We start from the raw sequence: 27,348 nt of genomic DNA on the forward strand, positions 1-27,348 counted from the left end.
CAATATGCAATTAAAAAAATCGGCTGGATGATAAAAAATATGCCAGTAACAATAATATGAAAAATGACAAATATCTAAGCCGATAATTGGCCAGACCGATAATCAGTCGATCCTTAATGCCGGGTATCAAAAATATTGAAATTTGTTCTATTTGCGGACGACACCAATATTTCTGTTCTGGGGAGAATTTACAGCATCTTTTGGAGGTGTTCATCAATTATCATTAAACTTGAACAAAACAAAGATTATATTGTTTAGCAATTGTATATAAACACTCAAGTACAAATGATGATAGACAATGTCAACATAGAGTATATGAAAATAAATTTCCAGGTGTGATAATAGACCACAAAATCAGCTGGAAACCTCATTTGAAATATGTACGAGCAAACTGCTTGTTGCAGTTCTGGGAAAAACAAGGCAAATTCTGGATTATAATGCATTGTATACACTGTATTGTTCACTTGTATTGCCATATCTAAATTATTGTGTGGCAGTATGGGGTAACATTTACAAAAGCACCCTACATCCATTATGCATACTGCAGAAAAGGGTCATAAGGATAATTAACAATGTAGGATTTTGCAAACACACTACTAACACACTGTTTTTAAATTCACATGCTTAGAAGTTAATGGCTCTCATAGAACAAACACAAATAATGTATAAAGCAAGAAATAATTTATTACCAGGTAACATACAAACATTTTTTGTTGACAGAGAGGGGAGTTATAATTTGAGAGAAAAGTTTAATTAAAAAAAACTCAGTGTTTGTACAACTATGAAGCGTATGTGTATTTTGATCTGTGGGGTGAATTTGTGAAATGATTTGGTTGGGGAACTCAAGCAAAGTACAAACATTCAGTTCAAAAAGATGTGCAAAAAAGTATTTTTAAGAGGTACAGGGATGATGAAAGGATTAGGAATGAGTATATTAGAGGGACAGCTCAGGTTGGATGGTTTGGAGACAAAGCAAGAGAGGTAGGATTGAGATGTTTCGACGTTTGGAGGAGAGATGCTGGGCATATTGGGGGAAGGATGCTGAATAGAGCTGCCAGAGAAGAGGAAGAGAGGAAGGCCAAAGAGGAGGTTTATGGATGTGTTGAGGGAGGACATGCAGGTGGCTGGTGTGACAGAGGAAGATGCAGAGGACAGGAAGAGATGGAAACGGATGATCCGCTGTGGCGAACCCTAACAGGAGCAGCCGAAAGTAGTAAAAAAAAAGAAAAGAAAAGTTTAAAAAAAAAAAGTAAAAGAAAGTAGTAGTAGTAGGGATGAGGAAGGGTTGTGATAACTTTGTTTTATATTATTCAGTGGGTGATATTTTGGTTGTACATCGATTTGGGATAATTGTTTATAAATTGTATAAAACAACGGTTACGAGTTAATTGATGAGTAGTAGAGAATGGGTAGGAATAAATAAGTGTATACTTCCTCCTACTCCTTTTTGAACATGTAATACTTAATTTGTGTTGTTTATGGGAATTTTTTTGAGTTTGCTGCATAGGTTTATTGTTAATTTCATTTTATTATTATTTTGTTTTTGTGGTTTCCTCATTTTTTTACATGTTCGAAATAGAAATAAATCAAGTTGTGTGTAACATTTAGCTTCTCTACATTTCTGAATTCAGCCACATAGCTGTTTTTTTTTTTTTACATGATTGGCAAAGTCCACAGTTTACTCTTAATTGAATATGCTCTCTAATTTGTGTCACTTACCGGCCTTGCCATACTAAATATGGCCACTAGGCCTGCCTTGTTAAATTAAAAATTAAAAAATCCTATTTACTGTTTAATGTCAGTCCTACCCTACTACAGAACAGCACTTCAAATGGGACTGGGTGTACTATACCAATTCTTGCCTTCTATTTACCAATGCCCCAACATCACCTCTCATTTATTATTCCAGCAAGGCTGAAATTTGATAAGGACTGCTAACAAAAGCAGTGTTGTGTACTAGGGCCATGCTGCTGTCTTTATCTTTTGAAAAGCATTCTAACATGGTGATGCTGGTCCCGTGGCTTTGGTCCTGGGTTCTTCCGCTGGCATCTGGACACTGCTTGGCATCCTGCGCATCATGTTCTTCATAAATTTTATAATTCCATTATAATTCTGTTATCCTCTTTCAGTGTTGTATTCTGTAAATTGTGTAAACACAACATCCAGTTCACATTGTCCATCTTGGGAGAGAAATCCCTCCTCTGTTGTTCTCCCTGAGGTTTCTTCCTATTTTTTTCTCCCTGTTAAAGGTTTTTTTTTTTTTAGGGAGTTTTTCCTTATCCGATGAGAGGGTCTAAGGACAGGATGTTGTGGTGCTGTAAAGCCCACTGAGGCAAATTTGTAATTTGTGATATTGGGCTATACAAATATTGACTTGACTTGACTTAATCAGGCTTTAGTTTAAGCCACAAGTATGAAGCATAAGTTCAGATGTTATTATCATGGAAGTGTTCATTATCCTCAAATTAATCTCAAGAGTTAGAATGAATAATCAGTCTGTGTCATAAACTGGCTTTTGATGCAAGTGCGTCCCTCGAGTTGGGCTGCTTTTGGAAACCATCCAGTGCACCAGCTGCGCTCGAGGAGGAAATGCTGAGGGCAATCTGACAGGATGTGGAAGCGGGGCAGGCTAAGCTAACTGCTAGCCCATGCAGACTGGTGGTTCCGACATTCACCCTGGCTGGCGTTCATTCCCTTGTACAGTGATTTTTTTTATTTTTGATATATGTGTTAGTTTGGATATGTGTGTTCTTGTAGTTTTTGGATGTGTTTTTGTCTTTGTGTTGTACTGCTGTGGGTGGGGGAAACGGCATTTTGTTTAATTTCATGTACGCAAGTGCATGAGGTGAATTGACAAAGTGTTTTTGATCCTGATCTATTATTGTGCCACGACTCTTGGCCTGTATCTGATTATTCAGACTAGACCTATCTCATTACTACTGTTTTCTTATGAGGCAATCTGGGGACACATTCATGCATCAGTGGTATGTGATACAAAACATTTGGGATTTTCTCAAGAGTCGGACTGAAGCTCTTGAGTACACGGCCTATTTCCCTCCTTATCTACTGCCGCCTGAGCTGATGCGACCATTGCCATACTTCAGTATGGCCTCAATCCAGGCCAGCGGTCTATTTCCATAACAGTACACAAGATAATCCCTCTCTAACTCAACCAGGCCTGGCTAAGTGCTGTATTGTCAGGTCAGAACATTTAGGAAATAAAACTCCAAACTGTGACTAAAACACTGAGGGATTGTGAGTCAGCCTAAAAATGCAAGAGGCCTTGATCGAAGAAAAATCTGTGTGTGCGCAGTCATATTTCATCATTGGCAGTTAAAGATAAAAGATCTAAAATTTAAAAAAAAAACTTCGAATGTGAATCATGTTGGTATGGAGAGGGTGAAAAAGCGACCCTAGAGAGGTGAGAGGAAATGAGGATGTCCTAGATAAAGTGTGTGGACACATGTTCATTGGCACATTGTGAGACCAATCCTTCTCCTCCACAAGACAAACGTAGACTTATTCTCACTCGTGCTTTCTTTCTCTTTTGCTCACTTGCTCTGTCACTCTCTCATTTGACAAAAAATATATTCACTATATCAAGTGTGCTATTTCTAGTTTAGACATTCTGATTTAATTGTTCCATATACACCGACTGGCCAAAACATTGAAACCACTGACAGGTAAGTGAATAATATTATCTTGTTACAATGACACCTGTCAAGGGGTGGGATATATTAGGCCACAAGTGAACAGTCGGTTCTTGAAGTTGAAGGGTTGGAAGCAAGAAAAATGGACAAGTGTAAGGATCTGAACGACTTAGACAAGGGCCAAATAGTGATGGCTAGATGACTGAGTCAGAGCATCTCCAAAATGACAAGTCTTGTAGGGTGTTCCCGGTATGCAGTGGTCAGTACCTACCAAAAGTGGTCAAGGAAGGATAACCGGTGAACCAGTGACAGGGTCATGGGCGCCCAAGGGTCATTGATGCGTGTGAGGAGCAAAGACTTGCCCGTCTGGTCAGAAGAGCTACTGTAGCTCAGATTGCTATAATAGTTAAAGCTGTCTATGATCGACAGGTGTCAGAAAACACAGTGCATCTCAGCTTGCTGTGTATGGGGCTACATAGCTGCAGACCGATCAGAGTGCCCATGATGACCTCTGTTCATTGCCGAAAGCACCTTTTGTTTTGTTATTCGTCAGCTGCAGCGACGAGGACCATCTAGTCATCCTGTGATGCATGACTGATGACTTGCGCAATGATTAAAGTGAGGAAGAGTTGCAGATCATCAGCCCCACTCTCATCCGAGACCACCTACTACCAAGTGGCAAGACTAGCAAGACGATTGGCAATGGAGACGGATGCAGATTTTTCCTCAGGGTTTCTTCCCGAAGCCTTTCCCGTAGACGAGTATACCCGCAAGGCAGCGGAGGTTATAAATCAGAGTTTGCCTTCTCCTAGATGAACTGCCCGACAGGCTAACGAGCTTCATATACCCGGATTTGAAATCAAAGTGGTCCTTCTCCTAGATTGGCTGCCAACCAAGGCTAACAAGTCCAATCGACCCACCCAGTCATACCGCCGGAAACCCGGTCGCCCCCGCAGCAGACTTTATGAAAACAGGAGGTACCACAAGAAGGTGCTGCTGTGGACACATTTGCGTAGGAGCAGCCAAATGCTAAGGTCCTAATGGACCCGCGGCAATCACTACACCAGGAAGCGGGAGGCCACCACACCGCTTCGCATTCCTGTTGGCAAGTCCGACATCTGGCCCAATACTCGCCACCTCGAAAGCACCTACAATTTGCACGTGAGCATCAGAACTGGACCATGGAGCAATGGAAGAAGTTGGCCTGGTCTGATGAATCACGTTTTCTTTTACATTATGTGGATGGCTGGGTGCTTGTGCCTTATTTACCTGGGGAAGAGATGGCACCAGGATGCACTATGGGAAGAAGGCAAACCGGCAGAGGCAGTGTGATGCTCTGGGCAATGTTCTGCTGGGAAACCCTGGATCCTGGTATTCATGTGGCTGTTACTTTGACATGTATCACCTACCTAAACATTGTTGCAGACCCAGGAACACCCCTTCAAGGCAACGGTATTCCCTGATGACAGTGGCTTCTTTCAGCAAGATAGTGCACCCTGTCACACTGCAAAAATTGTTCAGGAATGGTTTGAGGAACATAACAAAGAGTTTTAAGTGTTGCCTTGGCCTCCAAATTCCCCAGATCTCAATCTGATCGAGCATCTGTGGGATGTGCTGGAAAAACAAGTCAGATCTATGGAGGTCCCACCTCACAACTTACAGGACTTAAGGGATCTGCTGCTAATGTCTTGGTGCCAGAAATCAGAGGACACCTTCAGAGGTCTTGTGGGTGTCCATGCCTCAATGGGTCAGAGCTGTTGGTGGCACGAGGGGGACATCATCATCATCAGCGGTCACTTGGAGTCAAATATGACTAACTTCCTTCTAGGTCTTTGTGGGTGTCCTTGTGGGAGGACGCCTGTGCATGACAGCTTTTTACGTGGAGTGGCTGATGCGCCTGCAGTCACCACACGGTCCTTGGCAGGGGGTGGCCAGAGTCCAATGGCATGGAGCACCAAGACGATTGGGGACCACCCTCAGTTGCAGCCTTCATTTGCCTTCACTGGCATTGTCTTCCACCAGTTCTGCCGTTGATGTCTTTGTTGGATCGTACTTCATCTGGAACCACCCCCTTGACCTAGCCGCCTTGGGTGACCCTACCAGGAACCAAGCTCTGGGCAGCATAGCTCTTGGGATTATTAGTACACACAAGCTTCTCCACAATGAAAAGGTGGTGATCCAGGAGAAGATGAGGGGGACCTACACAATATTGGGCAGGTGGTTTTAATGTTTTGCCTGATCAGTGTAGTTCCATGTAGTTTCCATAGTTATCCTCTCTGCATGACTCAGCCAGTGTTTCACTATCCAAATGAATGCAAAGTCAGAACAAGGGTACACTGCCCTTTTTATGTATAAATGATATGCAGGCATGACGTTATTCGCTTTCAGCGTGGCTTATAATTTGTCTTTTTGTTTTTCTTTGCAGATATCATTGAGAAGAGTGAGCTGAAGACGTTCTTCGAGAGCAATTGTTCTCAGATTTATTTTATCTTCTATGAAAATTTCATTACACTGGAAAGTAACTTAAAGCAAAAAGGTGAGAAAAGGTGCATGTGTGTTGATTTGTAATTGCCACCTATGTTTTTTTTTATCCCAACTTGTTTCTGTATCCAGTTAATCAAACATGAATCCATATCACAGCAGGCAGTGAAACCATTGGGTTTACAAGTAATGATAGTCAGTGATTTGGGAGAAAGGGGAAATAAAAAGATAAAATTGAAATAATCAACGGGAAAGCCCAAGAGTCTGCACTTCATTATCAAACAACATTATTCATTACCATTATCCATCTTGGGCCACAGAAGGCACTGTGGGGAATAAGGGGTTTTCATTATAGCAAATCATCTAGACTAGTTAATAACTATAGACTAATTCAATGAATTCTTGGGGAATTAAGGTCATTTCATAATTGATAGTGACTGTATGATAATACGACATGACAGAGGTGGCTATAGCACTTTCATCGTGCAGAATGCTCATCAACATCATAACTACTGTAGCAGAGAGTGTTCGGTGCAGACTAAGCAGGTAACGACAATGATAAGTGATGAAATTCACTGGCCATTTATCTCGAGAGATCGACCTCATCAGCAATCACCGCTCTCTCAAAATTGAGTTGCTCTTCGACATCAGGCTCACCTTACACCACTCATCTTTCCCACTTGCCGCTCACCTTCAGTGATTGTGAGAATAGAATCCGATTTTTTTTTTTGTCAGCATTTCTGTCTGAGATACACGAAGAGACACTTTTGGGATAACGCAGAAGACCTTATTTTCCTCACATCACCTCCTAAGGAAGAGAACTAGCTATCTAAGACAACTTGTTGTTAGGCCCTGATGTATCAGCTTACCTGTTGATTCTGCCAACTGCCCCTGTGACTTTTCCTGTTGGCTGTGGTTGGAAACAAAACATACTACTTCAATAATTAACTTCCTCCTTACTCTCCCTGTAGCTTGCATTACTCATATAATATATTTGCATGCGAGAGGTGAGGGTTCATTTTTCTCTTCCTCACCAACCTCTGCCCCTACCACACACACACCAGGCATAGAAGGGATATAGAAGGCACCTAGGTACTATATGTTTCTCCCCGAAAATCATATGGCACTAACATTGTCAGGAATAAGGTTTTTAATTTTCATGAGGAATTTTCCCTTTGAAATGATGTGAAAGGCTATAGATACATATACCAAACAGACACGAATGTTATTATTAGTTTGGACAATATAATAATAATAATGATATTCTTTATTAATGTGTTGCTTTGCAAAATAAAGTTAAGTGCTGAACAACCAATGAAAGTACAAAAACAAAACTCCAATATGTTTAAAAACCAAAGTCATAGCCAAAGGGCAATATGGATTTTAAAAAAAAAGAATACAGACCAGGCAACGGTGATAATAAACAAAAGAGAAGCCATAAATTCTATGAATTGTAGAATTATTATGCCACATTCCTCCTAATTTTGTGTTTCTAAACTTATATTTCCCTCTTCTCCATCAGGGAACAAATCTCAAAGGGAGGAGCTGGACTCTATCCTCTTTATTTTTGAAGTAAGTTGCTTTTCCTGTGCTTTTCCATGCTGATGCCTCTAACTGATTCCCGCTGACAGTTACTGCAGCTTCAATCTATTCATTGATCTCTAGGGAGGGCCCACACCACAGTCTCCATGGTGCCTCTATCCAGGTTTAGTTACTTCCTGATTTTTCCTGAAATAGCCTAGAAACTGATCACAGATTGAGCTGATGAAAACTAAAATAAGGCCCAGCTTGATTGTTAGTCTCTCAGAGGTGATGTGTGGAGTTTGCAGTTCATTTCCTGGTTTGAAATCCCAGGTGTGTTTTGTGATGTGTATGGAAAGCAGAATGGGTGTGTCATATTTGTTTGTGTATGTGCAACGCATGGTCGGCTTTATAACCCCTGCCTTCACCTTTTTTTTTTCCTAGTACTCTCACGCCTCTCCTGGAAATTAAGGTCCCCCACCTTGTTTTCCCACCTGACTGCAAATGCAGCTCCAGTTTCCAATACAAACAGCTAGCTCTCCAATTACATTTGCTCAGGGCACGGCTGGGAGGATTGCAGCAAGTCAGTAAAGAGAGCAGGGCAGTGTGGCTCTCATTCTGTCCAGCGCTTTTCAACTGACTGAAAGCAGTGGTTAAGGGGCATTTTTCCTAAGCTATATCAAGGTATGTCTGGCCCCGGCAGGTTAGATGAAGCGGATACTGTGGCCTGAAGCAAAGCCCACTGACCCGTCTGTCAGCCTGAGAGTCACAGCTGTGGTGTAACATCAGGCTCAGGCTAAGGTTATGCCTTACTTATGGGCTAGTTATGTAAACATAATGCAGCCCAGCAGTTCTGTTTCCATGTATATTTCATCTGTATAGATTCTGTTTGGGTCTGGTATTGTGCACATGTTATTGGTGTAATAGCACAAGTGCATACCGTTGAAAACTACAGGTTCAACTGTAACTGCAGTTGTCCAGTAGATCCCATGTGCTTCACTGGTTATACAGGTATCATGCATTTAGTAATTGTGTACTCATGCTGAAAATCATGGTTTTAGACTTCAGGTTTTTTAGTCTGTATGAGGCTATGGTTTATTTTTTATTTTTTGGGGGGGATTTTCTTTTTACTAGACATGATTTAATTATTCACATAGCCATGTCCTTTTTTATTTATTACTAGGATCGGGAGTATTTAATCCTCAACCCCAATCTAGGCGATTTTTTTTCTTTCTTTTTTTTTCTTCTAATATTTGCCCTCCGGTTAAAATCATTGATCTGTCCACAAAGACAGGAAGCTAACTTGTTACGTTTCCTTCCAGCTCTCTCATCAGAAGAAGAACTCCACACACCCTGTCATCTGACTTGTAAATATAGCTTAGATTCACTCAGCTCCCCCATGTTTATGGAGTTATCCTTTCAAAAAGATCTAATATTGAGGACAGCTTAACCCTCGTGTGTCCCTGTTTAGCCCCAGTCTATGACGACATGTTCTTCTGCTGCGCTGAGGAGATAAATGTGCACAGGACAGATACAGGGCTGCTCTGATCTTCCGCTCTGGTACATTAAGTGGACATTCTCCTTACCCCATATCCAATGTAGGCATGCTGGATCATTTGTATATAATGCTGAATTCAATGGTCCAGTGTGGGTTTTGTGACATGAGCCTGTATGCCCCCATTTGCAGAGACTCTAATTTAAAATCCATCACTTCAGTTCATCATGTCATTAGCTGAGGCTATTAAGTAGCTCCCTGCTTTGCGACACACTCGCTGGGAATGCAGACCAACACACCCCAAATTTTACCATTCCTCTTATTGTAAAAGACTTTATTTTAGCTACAGCTAAAATCCCCTCATCATCCTCCCTGAGAAATAATGCAATCCTGCCCTCATCACCTTGATTCACCCTTTGATCCAATGTCAAGTTAACTTGTGTATGTACAGAGTGTGTTTGTATTTTGAGTTCACTGTGTGGAGTAGGATTGGGGAATACAATTTTACAATTTCATTTAGCAGACACGTTTATCCAAAATGACATACATCTGAGAGTTAATACAAAACAAGCGAGGATCTAGTCAGGAGGCGACAATGCAAGCAAGTGCCAAAAACTAGGTTCAAGTCCGATAGGACATAGGCGTCAACAGGCAGTGCACAAAGCGAATTTTTTTCTTTTTTCTTTTTTCTATATCAATACCATCATGTGTGGAGGTGTTTGAGAAAGAGCTGGGTCTTTAGCTTCTTCTTAAAGATGGAGAGGGACTCAGCGGATCGAGTGGAGGTGGGTAACTCATTCCACCACTGGGGAACTGCAGAAGAAAAGAGTCTAACTAGTGACTTAGGGCCCTGTTTTGGCGGAAGTGCCAGGCGCCTTTCATTGGCAGAACGTAGTGAGCATGACAGTGTGGACCTGAATGGGGGAGTTCAGGTAGGCAGGAGCCATTTTAGTTGCTGTTTTGTAAGTGAGCATTAAGGTTTTGAATTTGATGCGGGCAGCAACTGGGAGCCAGTGGAGGGATATGAACAGTGGGGTGACATGCTGTTTTGGGTTCGTTGAAGATCAGATGTGCCGCCACATTCTGGATCATTTGCAGAGGTTTGAAAGTGCATGCAGGGAGACCTGCCAGTCAGGAGTTGCAGTAGTCAGTGCGTGATATAACAAGAGCCTGTACCAGGAGTTGTGCTGCATGCTCAGACATTACATTAGTCATTTAGCCGACGCGTTTATCCAAAGCGACTTACAATAAGTGCATTTAACGTAGGCAATCAGGAGAACTACTAGTCATCAGAGGTCATAAGTGCATCTTCTCTCTAAACAAGTGTCTAAGAGCAAAACCAGTGCTAAAGTAAAAGCGCAAGAAAGAGATTTTTTTTTTAATGAGTGAATACAATAAGTGCTAAGAGCAAGTAACAGGGTAGTAGTTCTTGAAGAGGTGAGTTTTCGACCTGCGCCGAAAGATGGGCAGAATACCAGTTACCCTGTGTTTGGAAGGCTCACTAGTAGACTGAAAGAGCAGTTCATATATGTATGTTGCTTACTTTTAATCTTTGACCACAGATCAGCTATACTATGGTTACATTGTTTAACAGATGCCTGGGGGCTCATATGTAGTACGACAAGGGGGGGGGGTTAAAAGTGCTTCTTCTTATGCTACATGGTATGGGCCTGATAAGAGGGAGGTGTGAAAGCCATTTGAGTGTCACGGGAAGCGGTCCTGGAGGGTCCTGGCAGAAGGTGAGGACAAAAGGAGATGACCTCTTGAAACAATAAAGAAGTTCTGTTACCCAGAAGGAGGATAGTTCACCAAGATAAGTTGTAAGCAATCTCTTTAGCTACAAAGGGGATGGCATACAGAAAGTTGCATTCAAGCATTAGGATTAAAAGTCTAACAACAACAATGGGCTAAATTCAAGTTTTAATCCTTTAACATATGTGGCAAGAAGCCTCTCTGTAACTTGTTATGATGTAACAAGAGTTACTGTAACCCAATCCCACTTGTAGTTAGGCTGTCATGAGAACTTAAATTTGTGTGGCATTGCTGGACTGGCGGCCTGTCCAGGGTGTCAGGTACGGTCTAATTTTCCTAATGTTGTATAGGGCAAATCGGCACGACCAAGCAATCGAGGCCACATGAACCTTAAAGGTTAGTTGGTCATCAATCATGACAACCAGGTTTCAGGCAGACTTTGTGGGCATGAGTTGGGTTGATCCAAGCAGGATATTGATCTGTTGTTGTAAGGATGGACTGGCTGGGATGACAAGGAGCTATGTTAAGCTGAAGGTGGCATTCTTTCATCCATGCAGGGATATCAGCAAGGCATGACGATATTCGTGCCAAGACTGTGTGGTCATCTGGCAGGAATGATAGGAAGAGCTGGGTATCGTCAGCATAGTAATGGTATGAGAAATCATGGGAGAAGATGATTGCACCAAATGAGGTGGTGTATATTGAGAAGAGAAGGGGAATGAGCACTGACCCTTGAGGTACCCCTATGGATAAGCCGTGCGTCTTGGACATAATGCAATATTGTCATTTATCGTATTTTGATGGTATTGTATCAGGATGAAATTCGGACATTGTCATATGATATACGATTTTGTTGTCAACATTAAAGATGAGATACCTAAATTTCTCGCAAAACAAGATCTTAAATATTTGAGGGACTATTATTTGAAAACTTTCTGGTTTGATATTTTTCTTTACATTATCAAACAGTTCAGTGTGATGCGCTTCATTTGGATTCTTAAACATGGTATTTATGCCTATGTAAACAGATATGGTAATATATATTGATATCGTAGAAGATTCCATATGATTGTCATGATATTTTCAATATTGCCCAGCACTAGTGTGGAGAATATCTTGCTGTCACGATGAGGCATGTTACCCCCATTTTATGGGTCGCAGTGGAGGGGCATCATCCCCCCCATGCTGAGCCTGCTGGTGTGATGCGAGCCCAGAGGGTGTAGTCTTTTGTTCCTACCCCTAAACTATGCCATAGCATCCCTGCCCCCACAGCCAAGTTCAGCCATCTCCATCCCTCTCCATGATTTCTTTATGTCTACTGCCAAAGAGGCACCTGCCATATTAGCTTGTGATGCTGCACTGGGGAGTGATTTGCATCTGTGAGGATGCAGTAGTATTGCCAGTGCTGCAGCATGAAGAAGGCTTTGTTCCCTTCCTCTTCAATCACATGCACATAATCACTGTTGTTGTCTTACAGGGCAATGGTATTCAATTATGTACCATGTAGGTCCGTGTGTATGCAGGTTTTATTTCCAACCCAGCACTACACCAGCTGATTTCACTGATTAATCCCCTCCTGTCTGGTTGATAATCAGTGAAATCAGCTGGTGTATTTTTTGTCTGGAAAGAAAACTTGCATATGTACAGCCCTTCATGGTACATAATTAAGTGCTACTGTCATAGTGAATGAATGAATGTCATAGGGCTTTGCCAGTTTACTAACAAGTCCAGTCAATACATGCCCCCCCCCCTTTCCGCTGCTGGCTGTTGCCTCGATCATGTAGTAATCAATATGTCAGAAACCCATTAGTTGCTCAGTGACCCTCACATACATAAAGGCTTTGTAGATAGCCTTGTATTTTTTCATTGTTTTTTTTTCCTTCAGTTTATTTTGTGGAGACAGTGACCAAATTAGAGGCATTTTGAATATATCATCATCAACCCAGCACACTTCCCTGTTTGCTGAGTCATGCTTTAAATACAATCTGTTGAATGAAAAAAAGCTGAGGCTCATTAATATGGAATATGGTGAACGAGCAGAAAAGCTGCTCTTGCTCTGCTCTTCCACCTATTCATTCTCTATCGCCCCTTCTGCTCAAACGAAAGCGCTGGCGCAGGGGTCACTCATTTCTGATGCCATTGGAGATGTATTTGCTCACAGAGCTTTCTCAATTCAACAAGAAGCCAGATGGATGAAATATGATGGAAGTTTATCATCTTATCCATGAAGTTGAACATTAGAGCTGCATCAGTGCTCTTGCCTCTGGCTACAGAAATTAAGTCTGGGTTAGGATTAGGTAATTTTTCCATTGGGTTTTTGGTTTCAAAACAAGTTTTGGTAAATTAGTAGGACAATAGTTATACAAATACTTTGTGTAAAGATCCTGTACAAACGTGAAACGAATATCTTGTCAGTCCACCTCAGAGTAGTAACTGTGGACATAATTTTCAATAGCCCTGTTGGTAGCCCATTCTATGTTGCATTGGTGTCGGCTCACATTCTTTCCAATCGGCCTCTTATTGTTTGCAACTGCAGGGGTAAACTTCTAGCAAATGTGAATAGACGAATAAGGAATGGTACCGAAAAGCTGTTGTGGTCCAAATCTATCACTCAACAAATATATAGTTTATGGTTAGGTTCAGGATCAGAATCAGTTTTACTCGCGAGATGTTCCACTTGGTGGATTTCTCATATGAATTACATTAGGTGTTACAAATTTAATACAAAATTATATGATGTTGCATATAGAAAATGTGAAAATATTAATCAGCAACGAAATGAGAAGGAAAACAAGGTATTGCTATGCACAGTCATGGTCAAGTAACAAACACTGCATTCTGTACTGGTGTACCCACTGTCACATGACGGGAACAAGCTCCCCGGTCAGGTGATTTAGGTCTCAGGCCTTCAGGGCCTGTGGTTTGTTGATCCTCGGTTATGATGACAGATGACCTTTATCCTCTGTGTGCAGCAGGTTCAAGCTGCCCCAGAGGTTGTGGGACAGATCATGAGAGAGGCTGTAACTCTATGGCTCTGTGAACAAGAAATCTCAGAGGGAAGTCTGTGCTTGTCCACTTCCCTAGACTGTCTCTCTACAGGATGTGACCTCACCGTGACCTCAACCGTCTGTCACCCAGTCCTGAGTCAGCATTCTGAATTTCAGGACACTCTGTCATCCTCTGAAATAAAAAACCCTCCCCATCAAGGGTCTAGACTTTAAGGTGATCATTGTCTTGCATGGGTATATCAAAAATTTTAAAACAGTTAGCCTTATTGTTGACTTCCATTTTCACATGTATAGCAATTACAAATTCATCCCTTTGCCCCAAAGTTTAACCCAGTAGTTGGAACAATATTTGTTGAAATTGAGGTCACATCTTGTGGAAAACTCAGACAGTAGTAATGTAATAAGTGGCAGTTGACAAATGTAAAAACTGATAGCAGGGAGCCATTACATATTGCACACATTATTTACAACCTGCTCCAGCGGGGTTCCTGGCAGAGAGGCCATTGGTTGTGACTGATGTCTGTTTAAAATGCAGCACAAATACACACCATTAAAGCACAGTAGATGTAAATGGCCCAAGTAGGTCATGAATAATAGAATGTCAACCTGTATCATGGGCAGCCATCAGTAGCTCCTCTCTGTCTCTGAATCTGCCTTCTCCCTTGGCTAATGGCCTCACATCCCCCTTGGTGCATATCCAGGTTAGAATTACTGAATCTTCTCCGTTCATGCTGCCATTTTTCTAGGAGAATTAACCCAGAGCCATTAGACTGAGTGTTTTTTTCCCCCCGTCTTTGTGTCCTCCCTCTCCTGTATGGAATCCCGTTTATGGGTGACAGTTCTGCAGCAGGGAGTAATTGGTTAATGCTTAAATGCAAATTTACTCAGCATAGCCTGGGTGTGCACAAGGAACAGACGAGGCCAAAGAAATCTTGACGTTTCAAGTCATGCCTTAATGATAAGCCAGATTTGACTTTAAGATTTATAAAGGGAATTGAAATGCGCAACAGTTCTGTGCTATAGTTTACAGGTATCTTTTTTGTTGTCAGTGAGAGAGGATTATTTATTTAGCACATCGTAAGTGGATTACAAAATTTAAGAATTGTTGCAAACGGAACAATCTTCTTTCTAAAACCAGCCCTGCCTGATCGTGACATTAACTCCAAAACTGTCCTGAAGGTCGATTCCTGGCTGCTTGGCTTTCATAAAAAAAAAAGGGATGATTGATCATCAAACTAACTGGCAATGAGAGGCACGGGATGGAAAGGTTTGAAACGCACTCGGCTACTGCCACCTACTGGCCCCAGAGTAGAATGAGACTGTTTTGGGGTATCTCAATCTACTTACTGGTAATAGTAATGCAATTCGAGTTATCCTTAAAAAAAACCTCCAGGTTTGTGAACCCCCAACAGCTTCATTTTTAGGTTTCCTCCAACTAATATTGTGAGGGAAAGTAGTGTAGTGTATTTATCATTGAATTAAGCAATCCAGTTCAGAAAATCTAAACAAAGAAGCTCTGTAATCGGAGTCATGCTGCACTCCTTATTATACTGATATTGTAAGGCCTAGCTCCTCTGAAGACACTATGACTAAAAGCTTCACCTGAGAAAGTCACCTTTCCCAACGCAGTCCAGTGGGTGAAAGATTGGCGTTCTGTGAAGCTTTTGGGAAAGGCTAAATTAGCATGGGATCGTTCTAAAAAGGAAATGTTGTACCTCTTATAATTTTAACTATTCTCATCAAGATATTCACTCTATTTCACTTTCAATGGAGTTGCCATGACAATCGTGCTTTTCATGCTAACTTAACTCAGATTTTTCATCTGCTGCTTGTTTCATGAACAGTTTGTGTTGACAGTTTAGCCATTTTCTGTGTCAGTCCTTTGTTTTCTTGCCTGGATATTGCCTATGGTATTAAATCTCCTGAGCCACGCATGTCGTGTCATTCTGGCTTTGGGATTTGAAATGTCATTGCTCTTAAATGTTGAAATCATCAACTAATCTCGGAACTCAAACAGACCCACCCACACTATTTCTGTAAAGTTTTTCTCAAGCGTGCTACCTGTCATTGCTGTTGAAAAGTCCTTGTAGACCACCTCTGGAAGAGTGTATTCTGCGTGATATTCGGGCCCTGCGACCGGAAACCTAAGTGCGGATCATGTAAATGTGGCAGGGCTGTAGGCACACCGTAGTAAAGCCTCCATCTTTATGCTTGAGTATGGCTCCAGATTAAAGTAACTCCACCAATCTCCTGTACGCCAGACTCCACATTCGCCTCATATCAGACAGTAAATTCCCCATTGTTGGGTTGGCCATTCTGGCTCCGCGGGGAGTCTCCCTGAGCCAGATTTCTCCTTCTCATTTACCACTCTCCCTTCCCAGTGCTGTGTAAGGAGAGAGGAAGGTGTTTTTGCACCTAGACACATACACACTTTGGGTGCACAGCAAAAGGCTTAGGCAGGCTCTCCCGCTGTGTTACTACACAGAATAATGTGTCTGCTGAGAGAGAGGGAGGGAGAGGGAGAGAGAGAGATGGTCTATATAGGAGATTTGATAATCCCAGGTGGGATCAATAGTGAGGTGCTACAGCACGCCTGTGCACGCGTGTCATCACGTTCATGGATCAGCAATGAGTCAACCAGGACAGACAGCCCTCCAGCCCCCCCCCCCCCCCCCCAAGTGATGCCTGTCTTCCCCTATCTCCGCTGTTTCTGAGAGTGACAGGGATTTACACCCAGTGGACAAGGATGGAGAAAGAAAGACAGGGAGATGCAGGAAGTGTGTGTGTGGTGGGGGGGGGGGGCGTTGTTGACAAACTGAGACATGCTGCACTCTAAATATGAGATGAGTTTTGGGCCACATTGGCTCTCAGGATAATGTGGCATGGCTCTCTCCCTCTTCTCTTGGGCTACTAAGCCAGGCACCATGGTCTCTGCAGATTTGGAGACATGCCTTGCATCTGTTTACTTTCTATCTCAAGTTTTGTTTTGTTTTGTTTTTTTTTCCATTTTGGTCTGTCACTCACACACCGCTTTGAATTCACTTTACATCTTCACAGCTACCTCGCAAAACCTCTTTGTTTTTTCACGCTCTGTAAGACACAGACTGTATCTTCTTCTCCCCTTCTTCTTATCATGCTTGCCAGGGTTGGTTGCTTGAGCGGTCCAGTCAGTGCTGCATACAGAAAGCAAAAAGGACAGGCTTGACCTCCAATTTGCAATCATGAAGCCTTAGTGGGTCAATGATTAGGGCTTGATGAGTAGTGAGCCAAGTAGGGCATCAGTTGCTCACAGTGCACAAGCCATTAACCAAACTCTCTCTCTCTCTCTGTCTCTGTCTCTCTCTATATCTCTCACCCTCTCCTCTCTCTCATATTGCCATCTCCCAGGCTCTTTTTCATCTCTCCAGAGGGACCCAGTTAACCTGTTCCTCCATTCTATTGTAATGATAGGCTGCTGAAAGGTCAGGGCACTCTAATTGAGTTGTAAAGCGACAGTTGGTTAGGAGATGACATTTTCCAGTGCTGTCCTGTGTCACCAGGCCAGTGGTCTGCACATACAATAGGCCATCTGGAGGAAGGGAGCGAACCCACTGCATTCCTGCAGTGGAAAATGCTCCAGCCCTGTGGTGTCAGTGTCACTTTCCAAAACAATGTTGTCTGCTGATCGCTCCTCACTCTGTTATTATGATTTCTATGCTATTCTACTTATCCCCAAGGGAGGAGTTTGTCTTTTCACATCCCTCATCCACAATGAGTACCAGGTTAACTACAGAGTAATTGCTCTAGAGGTTGTAGTAATCTACTGTCTGGCTCAAGGATGCTACAGCAGGGCAGATGTTTGCTGTTGCTAGACTTTTGCCTTCTCACTCATTCCGCCACACTAATGATTGATTAACTCTGGATTTTATACAGCTAGAATTGATTTTTACCCATTTGGCAAATATAAATTTAAAAAAAAATTAATTATGTTATTTTATCAACTCATTCCTCTTTTTCCCCAGAAAATTCTACAACTTCTACCAGAGAAAATCTACAGTCGATGGCAGTTCCACAGTATAGGTATGTATCGCTAACATATATGTAATATACATTATAATTTCTACTACCTTGAATAGTTCATACAGGTACAATAATACATGATGGTCTTTCTCTTCTCCTTGTGTAACTATATGACTTCTAAAATGCTGAGCAGAAAAACAGACCTCTCCCATGCTTAAGCTAACTATGCTTAAGCCATTCAGAGTAAGGAGCAAATAATTAGTCTTGGATGGGAATTTAAATGGAAAAAATGCAAATGAGTACTTCATTTCAAATGCAAATAAGTAATTAGATTATGCTGGCATGATTTCAGCACCACGCAAATAGAAGACCCTTGCAAGAAGCGATAACCCCAATTAAAACTGTTCTGTTTGGCAGCTAAACAGTCCATGTTCAGGTGAATGTTGTAGACTGACCCTGTCCATGGGCTTTAAACTCTAAATATAAAGTCTTACCCCTCGTGGAAGGCTCCAAATACATGCTCCAGTTCACCAGTCTAAGGTCCACCAGTAAGTCGTGGCTCACAGTTGCCGTTTTCCTCAGTGCCTATAGAATTTCCTATGCTGCAGGTCATTTCACACATCACTGCCAAAAATGCTATACTGTGACATCAGGCCTCTGTTCTGAGGAATGGATGGTTGCCCACTAGTTTCACACCTTAGGTATACTCAGGGCCCATACCTGAGTTTGAACCAAATTCTTCAGAGAACTTTCTCTTTCCCACGTATTTCAGCTACTGCTGACACATTCTACAGCCAGTAACATTTCTGAAAGCTTCTCAATGCACCCGTGACAGAAATCTTCACAGAGTTTTGTCAGAGCACATGGAAGGTTGGCAAGTACTGAATTTAATGAATTATAACAGTCCTGTCCTCAATCCTGGGCTCTGCAAGGACACAAGCATTTAACACAGACCATTACTAACTGAAGAAAATTGATTCCCTCTATCTTTGTTTCTCCTTCTACCTACTTATTTCTAATCTCTTCTCTCTGAGCCCGAGACTTACCAAGCAATTTATTTCCCCCTTCATTTAACCAACTCGGAGAACGTCATTGATTTAACCTGATGAGACACACACACACACACACACACACACACACCCTCCACCCAAGGAATTTAGCAATCAGAGCAATGTCTCATTTGATTACAGCACAACCCGATTACCTTCATAAATGCTTGTTGGTGCCAATTGATTTTTATGTTCATCAGGAAAATGAGTAGCATCCCTTTCCTCCTGGCTGGTTTTTCAGGATCAGCTGTCAAGGTCAATGTGCCTCAGTGGCAGTGACAAGCTTGCCCCCTCCTGCCGGCATTGTGTAGTTGTCTCTCAGTGCATCAGCTGGTGTGCACCTCTGCCAGATATTTCAGGGTTGCAGAAACCTTTAGCAAATTCCTCCTTTCCTCTTTTTTCTAGGCTCTATTCTGAAAAAGCTTTTGCACACTGGAAATTCATTCAAGGTAAGCACATAAACCGTGAGCCCCCAGAAAGAAGACTCCTCTCCTTAAAGCTAAAGGATACCGGTTACATACATACACTTAACAACAAACACAGACTACATCATGAGTCACAATTTGCTTTGGATTTGAGTCTCAGACCCAAAGTTTTCCGGGTCAGTCCTGTTATGTTTTCTTCATGTATCTCTCCGGTCCTATCCTTCTTGCTCTTCTTCTGGTCTGCAGATCCGCTGTGAGGGGATCCGTCTTTTTCTGCTGTGGCTGCAGGCCCTGAGGGACAACTGTGCTGAGGAACAGTTCCTCATATTTGCCTGCCTGGTGCCGGGCTTCCCCGCAGTACCCTCCTCCAGAGGCCCCTGCACTCTGGACACCATAATCTACAACCCCTTCTCCAACCCTCCTGATGGTGAGGCAGGACACATAGGAGCAGACATGCATTCAAATTTGCGCACACACACACACACACACACACACACACACACACACACACACACACACACACACACACACACACACACACACACACACACACATAACACAGACTCTTTCCCAGACTTGGACACAACCGCAGTCTACAGACTCTAAACAGGCCATTATTAATTTGTGGTCAGACCACCTGTTTGCATTTTCTGAGGGAAGATGAGAGGGGAACTTCTTTTGTTTCACCATTTGTCCAGTGCTTAAGTATGGTCTTTGTTGCCTCCTTTGCATGTGCAGCTAAGGTGATACCTGAGGAGATCACCCCATTGGTGCCGGCTGTAGGTGGCGAGAAGGTGACAGATGATCAGACTTGCTACATCCTGCAAACCCTGCTCAAGTTTATGGTCATTCAGGTACACGCACACGCACGCACGCACACACACACACACACACACCTCTTTCCTCTGCATTTCAAAATCCTAATTGAAACTGAACTGTCAAACTAACCACTCTCATCAGCCAATTTGATGCCAGCATGTTCTATCTCCCTGGGTGATGACCATGTCTGCCTCTGTGTTGTCTGTCTGTCTGCCAGGCGTCCAGTTTAGAATGGAAGAACAAAGAGAATCAGGACACAGGCTTCAGGTTTCTCTTCAGCCTGTTTAAGAAGTACTACCTTCCACATCTATTTCCTTCTTTCACCAAGCTCACAAATCTCTACAAGCCTTTACTAGGTAAATGTGTGCATGTGTGTGTTTGTGGTTGCTTGCGTACCTGTGGTATTCTTTTCAGCTGTCTTTTATCATAAAGATATGCATGGTGTATAACTCCACAGGTAGTATTTGAGGAGTAGCTTCTTAGACACCGTATGCCGTTTTCCCTTCACCATGTTAACTAGTAAATGGCAATTTCTGCTTTAGCTACCTTCTTTTTGAGTGATGATACAACTACAACTTTCATTTAGCAGACTGCCGTGCTTGCATTCTTCCCTCTTCACACTTGATGTGCTTCCATCAGCAGGCTGTCAGACATTGTCTGATGACAATGTTCTCGATATCATGAAACTTGATGTCAATTGTGCAGTGAAAAGGAGTAAACAAACAAAATAGAAAACCTTCAGAGGCAACAACCTCTATGGTTTAGATATTATCAGAGCAAAACACATCTAAATATAGAAGTCAGACTTTACCTTTGTGCAGCGGGCTTTGCCTTATGGATATGTTACTAGCAAAGCTATTGTTTGACTGTATATCTCATCTTCAGTTATTCATGAACTTGGTTTCACCTCATATTCTTTAACTGTGATTTGATTTCATACTCAGGTGGTCTCCATCAGTAAAATGGTCCCTAACTGACAGTTTGACTTTTTCTACCTTCATTCTGACTCTCTCACTATTTCTTTCTCATATTACTTTTTCTTTCTCTCTTTCTTTCTACCTTTGTTTTACTTCTTTCTTTATACCTATCAACATATCCCTCTCTCCCCTCTCTTTCTCTCTCTCTCTCTCTCTCTCTCTCTCTCTCTCTCTCTCTCTCTCTCTCTACTCTTGTCTCTTTTTCTACATTTCTCTTCATGTCTCGATCTGTCTCTCTACCTCTCAGACCTCCCCCACCACAGACCAAAGCCCTTGTATGTGCCGGTGACACGGAACAACGAGAGCACCTTCTGCACCAGGGACCAGTACCTGGCGCCGCGTGTGGCCTTCATTACCTGGCTGGTCACCTTCTTCCTGGAGAAGAAGTACGTCAGCACTGCTGCCACTGCGCCAAGCACCAAGAATGGCACCGAGGTCATTCCCAAACTCATCCAGGTGAACACAATTGTGCCATTATGTCAACATCTCATTCAGTCACTTGAGAGGAGACAGGTAATTTGGCTTCAGGACCAGAGGTTTAGCGGTTGTGTTTTGTAAAATGACCAATAATTCCATCTCGGTACATGGCTTGTCTCAGAAACTAGAATATTAGCATTTATATGACTTGAATATCAAGTAAATCGAGTAAGTAATGTATTGAACTAATAGCTACAATGCAATAAATGCCATGGTGCCTTTTTTTCCACCTCGTCCCATGGCGACCATTCTATTGTAATATGATTGGTTCTGTAAATCCAATTCAGCCAACCATTAGGCCCAGCCTTGTTATATGTGTGTCAAAACTCTTTGTCATTAAGCGGGTACACCCTCCCATCTCCTAAGACCTCCCTTTGTCTCCCTTGTGTGCGCCACAGACTGTCACTGCGGGCAGTAGCAGCCAGGAGAAGGAAAAGGTGACCGAGGGGGAACCCAGTGGGCCGGTAGTGGAGCCTGAGAAGAACCACTCCAACAGTAGCACGCTGTCAGACCGGCGGCCCAGTGATTCCAGCCTGTGTAGCATTGAAGAGGAATATCGTTGTGTCTACGACATGGTGCATGCCATCCTACTGTCCACCAGAGACAACGTCAACTTTGTCAATGAGGTCTTCCATCAGGTACTGGAGGATTTCATAGTGGGATCATCTCCAAAATGGGCAAATGATATTGAGGCAAACATAAGTGGATCGGAGGGTGTGTACATTTTTAGGGTTGCAGCACTTTATTTGGTTTGTTAATATGATGGCAATAAATTGCTGCTATGCCACAAGCTATGTTGTGATTCCCTCTGGTGGCAGATTGTTAACATGGCAATAGATGCCATTAATTTAGGTTTGTATTGCCACATATCCTTAAAAAACATAACCATGATTACACAATGAAATGAAAATAAAGGTCATATCAATAGAGGGGGCAGCTTTAAAAGATTAATAGCTTTCTTTTATTAATTTCAAGCTAAGCTGTCTTTAAAACATTTCATCCCCCTACTTCCTCTCCCCTAGGCCTTCCTGCTGCCATCCTGTGAGGCGTCAGCAACCCGAAAGGTGATCAAAGTGTACAGGAAGTGGATCCTGCAGGAGAAGCCCACCTTTATGACAGAGCCTGACAAGAGCAGTCAGGAAGATGACGTAGATGACCGTTCAGAACAGCTGATCAGCACGGAGAGTGATGGCACACATGCACAGGTTTCTGTCCATAAACACACTTCTTCCCTGCAAATAACAATGCATGTCATCGTGAAACGCTTACTGATGACTCGGCTAAATTAATGTGCCCTCAAAGAATTGGTCCTTCAGACAATGATTCACCCAAGATTCATTAACCTGACATTTCAATGGCTATTGCATGTAGTTTTGAAGCAGGCATATGGTCTTGGTGTGAACTAAGCTTAATACTATAATGACAGATAATGAGTGATGCTAATCAGCCTATCATTTCCACCAGACAATGGAGATTCATGGCCACAGGCGTACATCCAGTTGGGGGAGAACATACTCGTTTAGCAGCGCCATCAGCCGAGGCTGTCTCACCGAGGTGCAGAACAGGGACATCAAGGCTGGCATCCAGCCCTCACTACAGGTTGGTGCTTCCATGTTTAGAGGTACTCGCTGTTTGCTTGATATGATATGAAAAAGTGAGCTGGATCTTCTGTACTCATGCTTTGTGTTTGTACATGATTGTACATGCTCGTAACTGCTGCAGTGTTTGTCATAGTCCATCACCTACACATTTCTCCATCAACCTTAATGTACTTGTTCTTCCCTGAAAATGGCGCATGCAATCCAGGTGTTTCTGACCAACTCCTCCAATGTGTTCTTACTGGAGCCATGCCAGGATGTGCCCAAACTTCTTGATAACCAGGTGGAAGTCTGCAAGGGTGTGCTCAGTATCTACCGGCACATGATCATGGAACTCAGCATGAACACACAGACATGGTCAGTCAATAACCAAACAAAGACAACATTTAGAATCATGCCTGTCACTCAAGCTTTGTTTAGTATTTTTCTCACATGCTACGTTCATCAGTATTACTATAAGAACTGCTCTATGGAAATATGGTGATCTTGTTCTTTGGACAAGGATGATGACGTTCCATTGACCTTTTCCTGTGTTGTGGTCTGTGCTGTGCAGGGAGCAAATGTTGCAGGTGCTGTTAAGGATCACAGAGGCGGTGATGAAGAGACCACAGGAGAACCAAAGAAAAGACGCTTTTGCCGAAAGTTTAGCAGCTATACTCTTTAGGGTCAGTCAGCAACAGCTTGGCTTCAGATTTTTTGCAATTACCAACATGCCAGATATGATGTCATTGTCCTTGGTGCTATGTCAAAACCCAGGACACCTTCCCCAAACCATCTCTTGGCAATGTTTAGACATACACTCATCCACACTACACTTGTTCTAAAGCTACATTTAGCCCAAAACTTTGCACTCAAAAGGGAACCAAGATGTCTAATCATCCTGGCTCAAAATGGCCCACTCAGCAATTTACACTACTGGAGACCTATCAATAATTTTTATTTAGGAATTGATATGATTTCCACTTTGAAATAATGGAGATTTAGTTGTAGTGTTCTTCATACATTTTTAGTACTTTTAATACTTGATTAATTTTTGTCTTATAAGAAGACTGAAGCAAACTTGGATAGCATATTTACTATGAGAAACATACAAAATATATAAAATAAGCTAAAAGAATGATTAAAAACAATCCAGTAAAAGCAGTACACATAGAGTGAAGAAATACTTTCTGTTGGCCTCAAGTCAAAGTAGGACCTCCAGACAGGCAAGGGGATACTAAACCAATTTAGAATCAAAGAATTGCCGGCTCCTCACTGCTCAACTCTCTCCTCATCCTTCCAGACCATCATTGTGGCATGGGTGCGTGCCAACTTGTGTGTATTCATCTCCCGGGAACTATGGGATGAGCTGCTAGCGGTGCTGTCCTCTCTGACCTGCTGGGAGGAGCTGGTGACAGAGTGGGCCAGCATCATGGACTCCCTGACAGCTGTGCTGGCACGCTCCGTCTACGGCCTGGACATGGCAAGCCTACCCCTAGACAAGCTCAGTGAACAGAAGGAGAAGAAGCAGAGAGGACGTGGTGAGGGGGGGGTGCTAGAATTTAACAATGAGAGTGTAAATGGAATTTTCAGATAGATCCACTGTGTTGCAGTGGCAGATTGTTTGATAATTTGAGGCAGTGTCTACAAGTTCCTTATTCAATATCCTATGCTTTAACAGTGTTTTCCTTTTTGTGTCAGGAGGAGTGATCCAGGACCCCCAGAAGGCAGTAGCTGTGGCTCGCTCCTTCTCACTGAGTTGGAGGAACCAAGGGGAGCAAGGCCCCCCAGGGGTCCAGGAACCCATGAGGATTCGCTCTGCCACCACATCAGGAGCTCCTGGTGTGGAGAAGGCCCGCAACAATGTCCGGCAGAAAGCTTCTGGTATGTAGGCTTATCTTACACAGTCAGGAATAATGGCTGGTGAGACATGTACTCTGTCACCATCAAATCAGGCATAAATCCAATGCTAAGGCATAGCCTGTTTAACCTCACACATCCCAGGTCAATAAGTCTGCAATAGCTACGCTCTGTTCTTCTGTAAAATACCAAATTTTTGAATGCCTGTCTGGGTGAAAGTACAGTGCCGATAAGCCTAACTGCCTCTCTTGGTCAAAGTACAGTGCTGATAAGCCTAACTGTTAAAATGCAGGATTAGCAACCCGCTGGGTTTAGCAGACGCAGTATTGATTGCATATGAAAGCCTCTGGACAGGTTATGTCTACGTTATCCCAGGTGCCGTTGAAAGGCCAGACACTGAAGACAAAGAGGCCAGCAGATGGCCTCCATTGTTCCCATAACACGTCATTTGCCAAAGTCAACATGTTTCCTTGTCAGCTTGATGGCAGGAATACACACCCACTCACCCACACACACACACACACACAGACACACACTCCCTCGGTGACATGTCAAAGGACAGCTTTAGGCACTCTTTGTCATTGGTTCAATTCAGACCCAGCAAAGCATTTCTTATCTGATGGAGATGTGGCAGGCTAATTACAAGCTAGGCTGAAGGGAGCCTAGCACTAACTAGTAAGGATGTCTGTCTTGCTTTTCTCAGTTTTAACTAGACACAATATTAATGGGGAAGACAAAAAAAAAAAAAAACAGGAACTATCTGCATTTATTTCCTGGTCCTCTGCTTCAGTAGTTTTCACTTGGGCCATCTCTCTACAGCAGATCACTTGGTTTGCCATGAGCAGATGCATTTGAGCCTGAAGGCCAAAGAAGCTGTGTGTGAATTTGTAAGCACACCTATAGTGTGTGTGCGTGCGTGTGTGCGTGCACGCATGTGCATAATATATACTTTGTTAAAAGAAACACTCAACGTTAGGGAAAGTGCTCAACCATTAAGGAGCAAAATAATCCAGTGAGTCAAGTAAATTCTCTATAAGACAGTACAAGCCTGTTTCATGCCATAAGCGATCATCAGCTGTCAATGAAACCACTTGAGGAAGGGCATACCATCTATTGCGTCATCATGCACATCACATGCACGTTGACCAATGGGCAAGGGAGATGTGCAACGTACAAAAATTCAAAAACACATGATCGCTTACGGTCCAATTTGGGGGGGTGGGGGTGGTATTTGTCTTTTGTCATAATTTATTTGTAATTACAAAATAGGTGCTTATATCGATGTCTGCAACTGCTGGCCAATTCATTCCTGTTATTCAGTGTGGACAGTTCTGGTTTGCAAATGATAAAATATTTTTCAGTTAAACATAGATTGCTCATTTTACTGCTTGTTGAATATGATTTGTTCTTTGAGAGGATTTTCCCGGTGGTTGAATAATTAATGTTTCTGTCTGCCAATGACCAAATATAACGGCTTAAAGAGATTGTTTCTAAAGCTACACATGTGTGCATTAAACCTCTTTTTGAATGTTCCCTCTGTTAGACCGACGTATGTCTCTATTTTGTTGTTGTCATCTCTCATCAATGATGGACCATTAGTGATCATGGTCCAATTTGGACCGTTAGTGATCATGTGTTTTTGAATTGTAAATCGTGTGTTTTTGAAATTTTTGTACGTTGCACATCTCCTTTCCCCATTGGTCAATGTGCATGTGACGACGCAGTAGATGGTATGTCCTTCCTCGAGTGGTTTCATTGACAGCTGATGATTGCTTATGGCATGAAAAGGGCTTGTACTGTCTCATAAAGAATTTACTTGACTCACTGGACTATTTTGCTCCTTATTTGTTGAGCACTTTCCCTACCGTTGAGTGTTTCGTTTAACAAAGTTATATATAGGACGCATATACATGTGGATGTGTGCTTTTCTTTATTTCTTGCTTCTTTTTTTTTTAAATGTGTTAGCAGAAACGGACATGAAACGCCACTGTCTCAAATTCCCTTCCCTTTTTGCTGCCTAATTGGATTTCTCCCACAATGATCTTCAAACGCCCCGACATCCCTCCTCCGCACTCCTCAAGAGAAAACCTCGTACATCAATTGCACGGCGGTTTTTGATAGTTTCATTAAGAGTGTAATTAATCCTCATTAATATGCATAAATGGGGAACAGTGGTGAGCTGTTGCGGAGCTGATCCTATCTCACCCAGTGAGAGACGGTAATTAAAGTGCGTTGAAGGCAGAGAATAGAAACGTCCT

At 42.6% G+C, this 27,348-nt stretch overlaps 1 protein-coding gene across 1 annotated transcript in view; it reads left to right on the top strand.

Annotated features, from left to right (window-relative positions):
- ralgapa2 (Ral GTPase activating protein catalytic subunit alpha 2) overlaps positions 1 to 27,348 on the top strand; it is a 119,650-nt gene that overhangs the window by 25,830 nt on the left and 66,472 nt on the right. The window contains exons 2-16 of the mRNA XM_056295506.1: positions 6,076 to 6,186; positions 7,654 to 7,703; positions 17,909 to 17,966; positions 19,361 to 19,404; positions 19,627 to 19,807; positions 20,119 to 20,234; positions 20,417 to 20,555; positions 21,424 to 21,632; positions 22,052 to 22,291; positions 22,676 to 22,858; positions 23,118 to 23,252; positions 23,460 to 23,608; positions 23,805 to 23,916; positions 24,534 to 24,768; positions 24,932 to 25,114. Of these exons, the coding sequence (XP_056151481.1) occupies positions 6,076 to 6,186; positions 7,654 to 7,703; positions 17,909 to 17,966; positions 19,361 to 19,404; positions 19,627 to 19,807; positions 20,119 to 20,234; positions 20,417 to 20,555; positions 21,424 to 21,632; positions 22,052 to 22,291; positions 22,676 to 22,858; positions 23,118 to 23,252; positions 23,460 to 23,608; positions 23,805 to 23,916; positions 24,534 to 24,768; positions 24,932 to 25,114 (2,145 nt within the window). The remainder of the gene's footprint in view (positions 1 to 6,075; positions 6,187 to 7,653; positions 7,704 to 17,908; positions 17,967 to 19,360; positions 19,405 to 19,626; positions 19,808 to 20,118; positions 20,235 to 20,416; positions 20,556 to 21,423; positions 21,633 to 22,051; positions 22,292 to 22,675; positions 22,859 to 23,117; positions 23,253 to 23,459; positions 23,609 to 23,804; positions 23,917 to 24,533; positions 24,769 to 24,931; positions 25,115 to 27,348) is intronic.

This window comes from Lampris incognitus, chromosome 16 (genome assembly GCF_029633865.1).
Source record: "Lampris incognitus isolate fLamInc1 chromosome 16, fLamInc1.hap2, whole genome shotgun sequence".
NCBI lineage: Eukaryota > Metazoa > Chordata > Actinopteri > Lampriformes > Lampridae > Lampris > Lampris incognitus.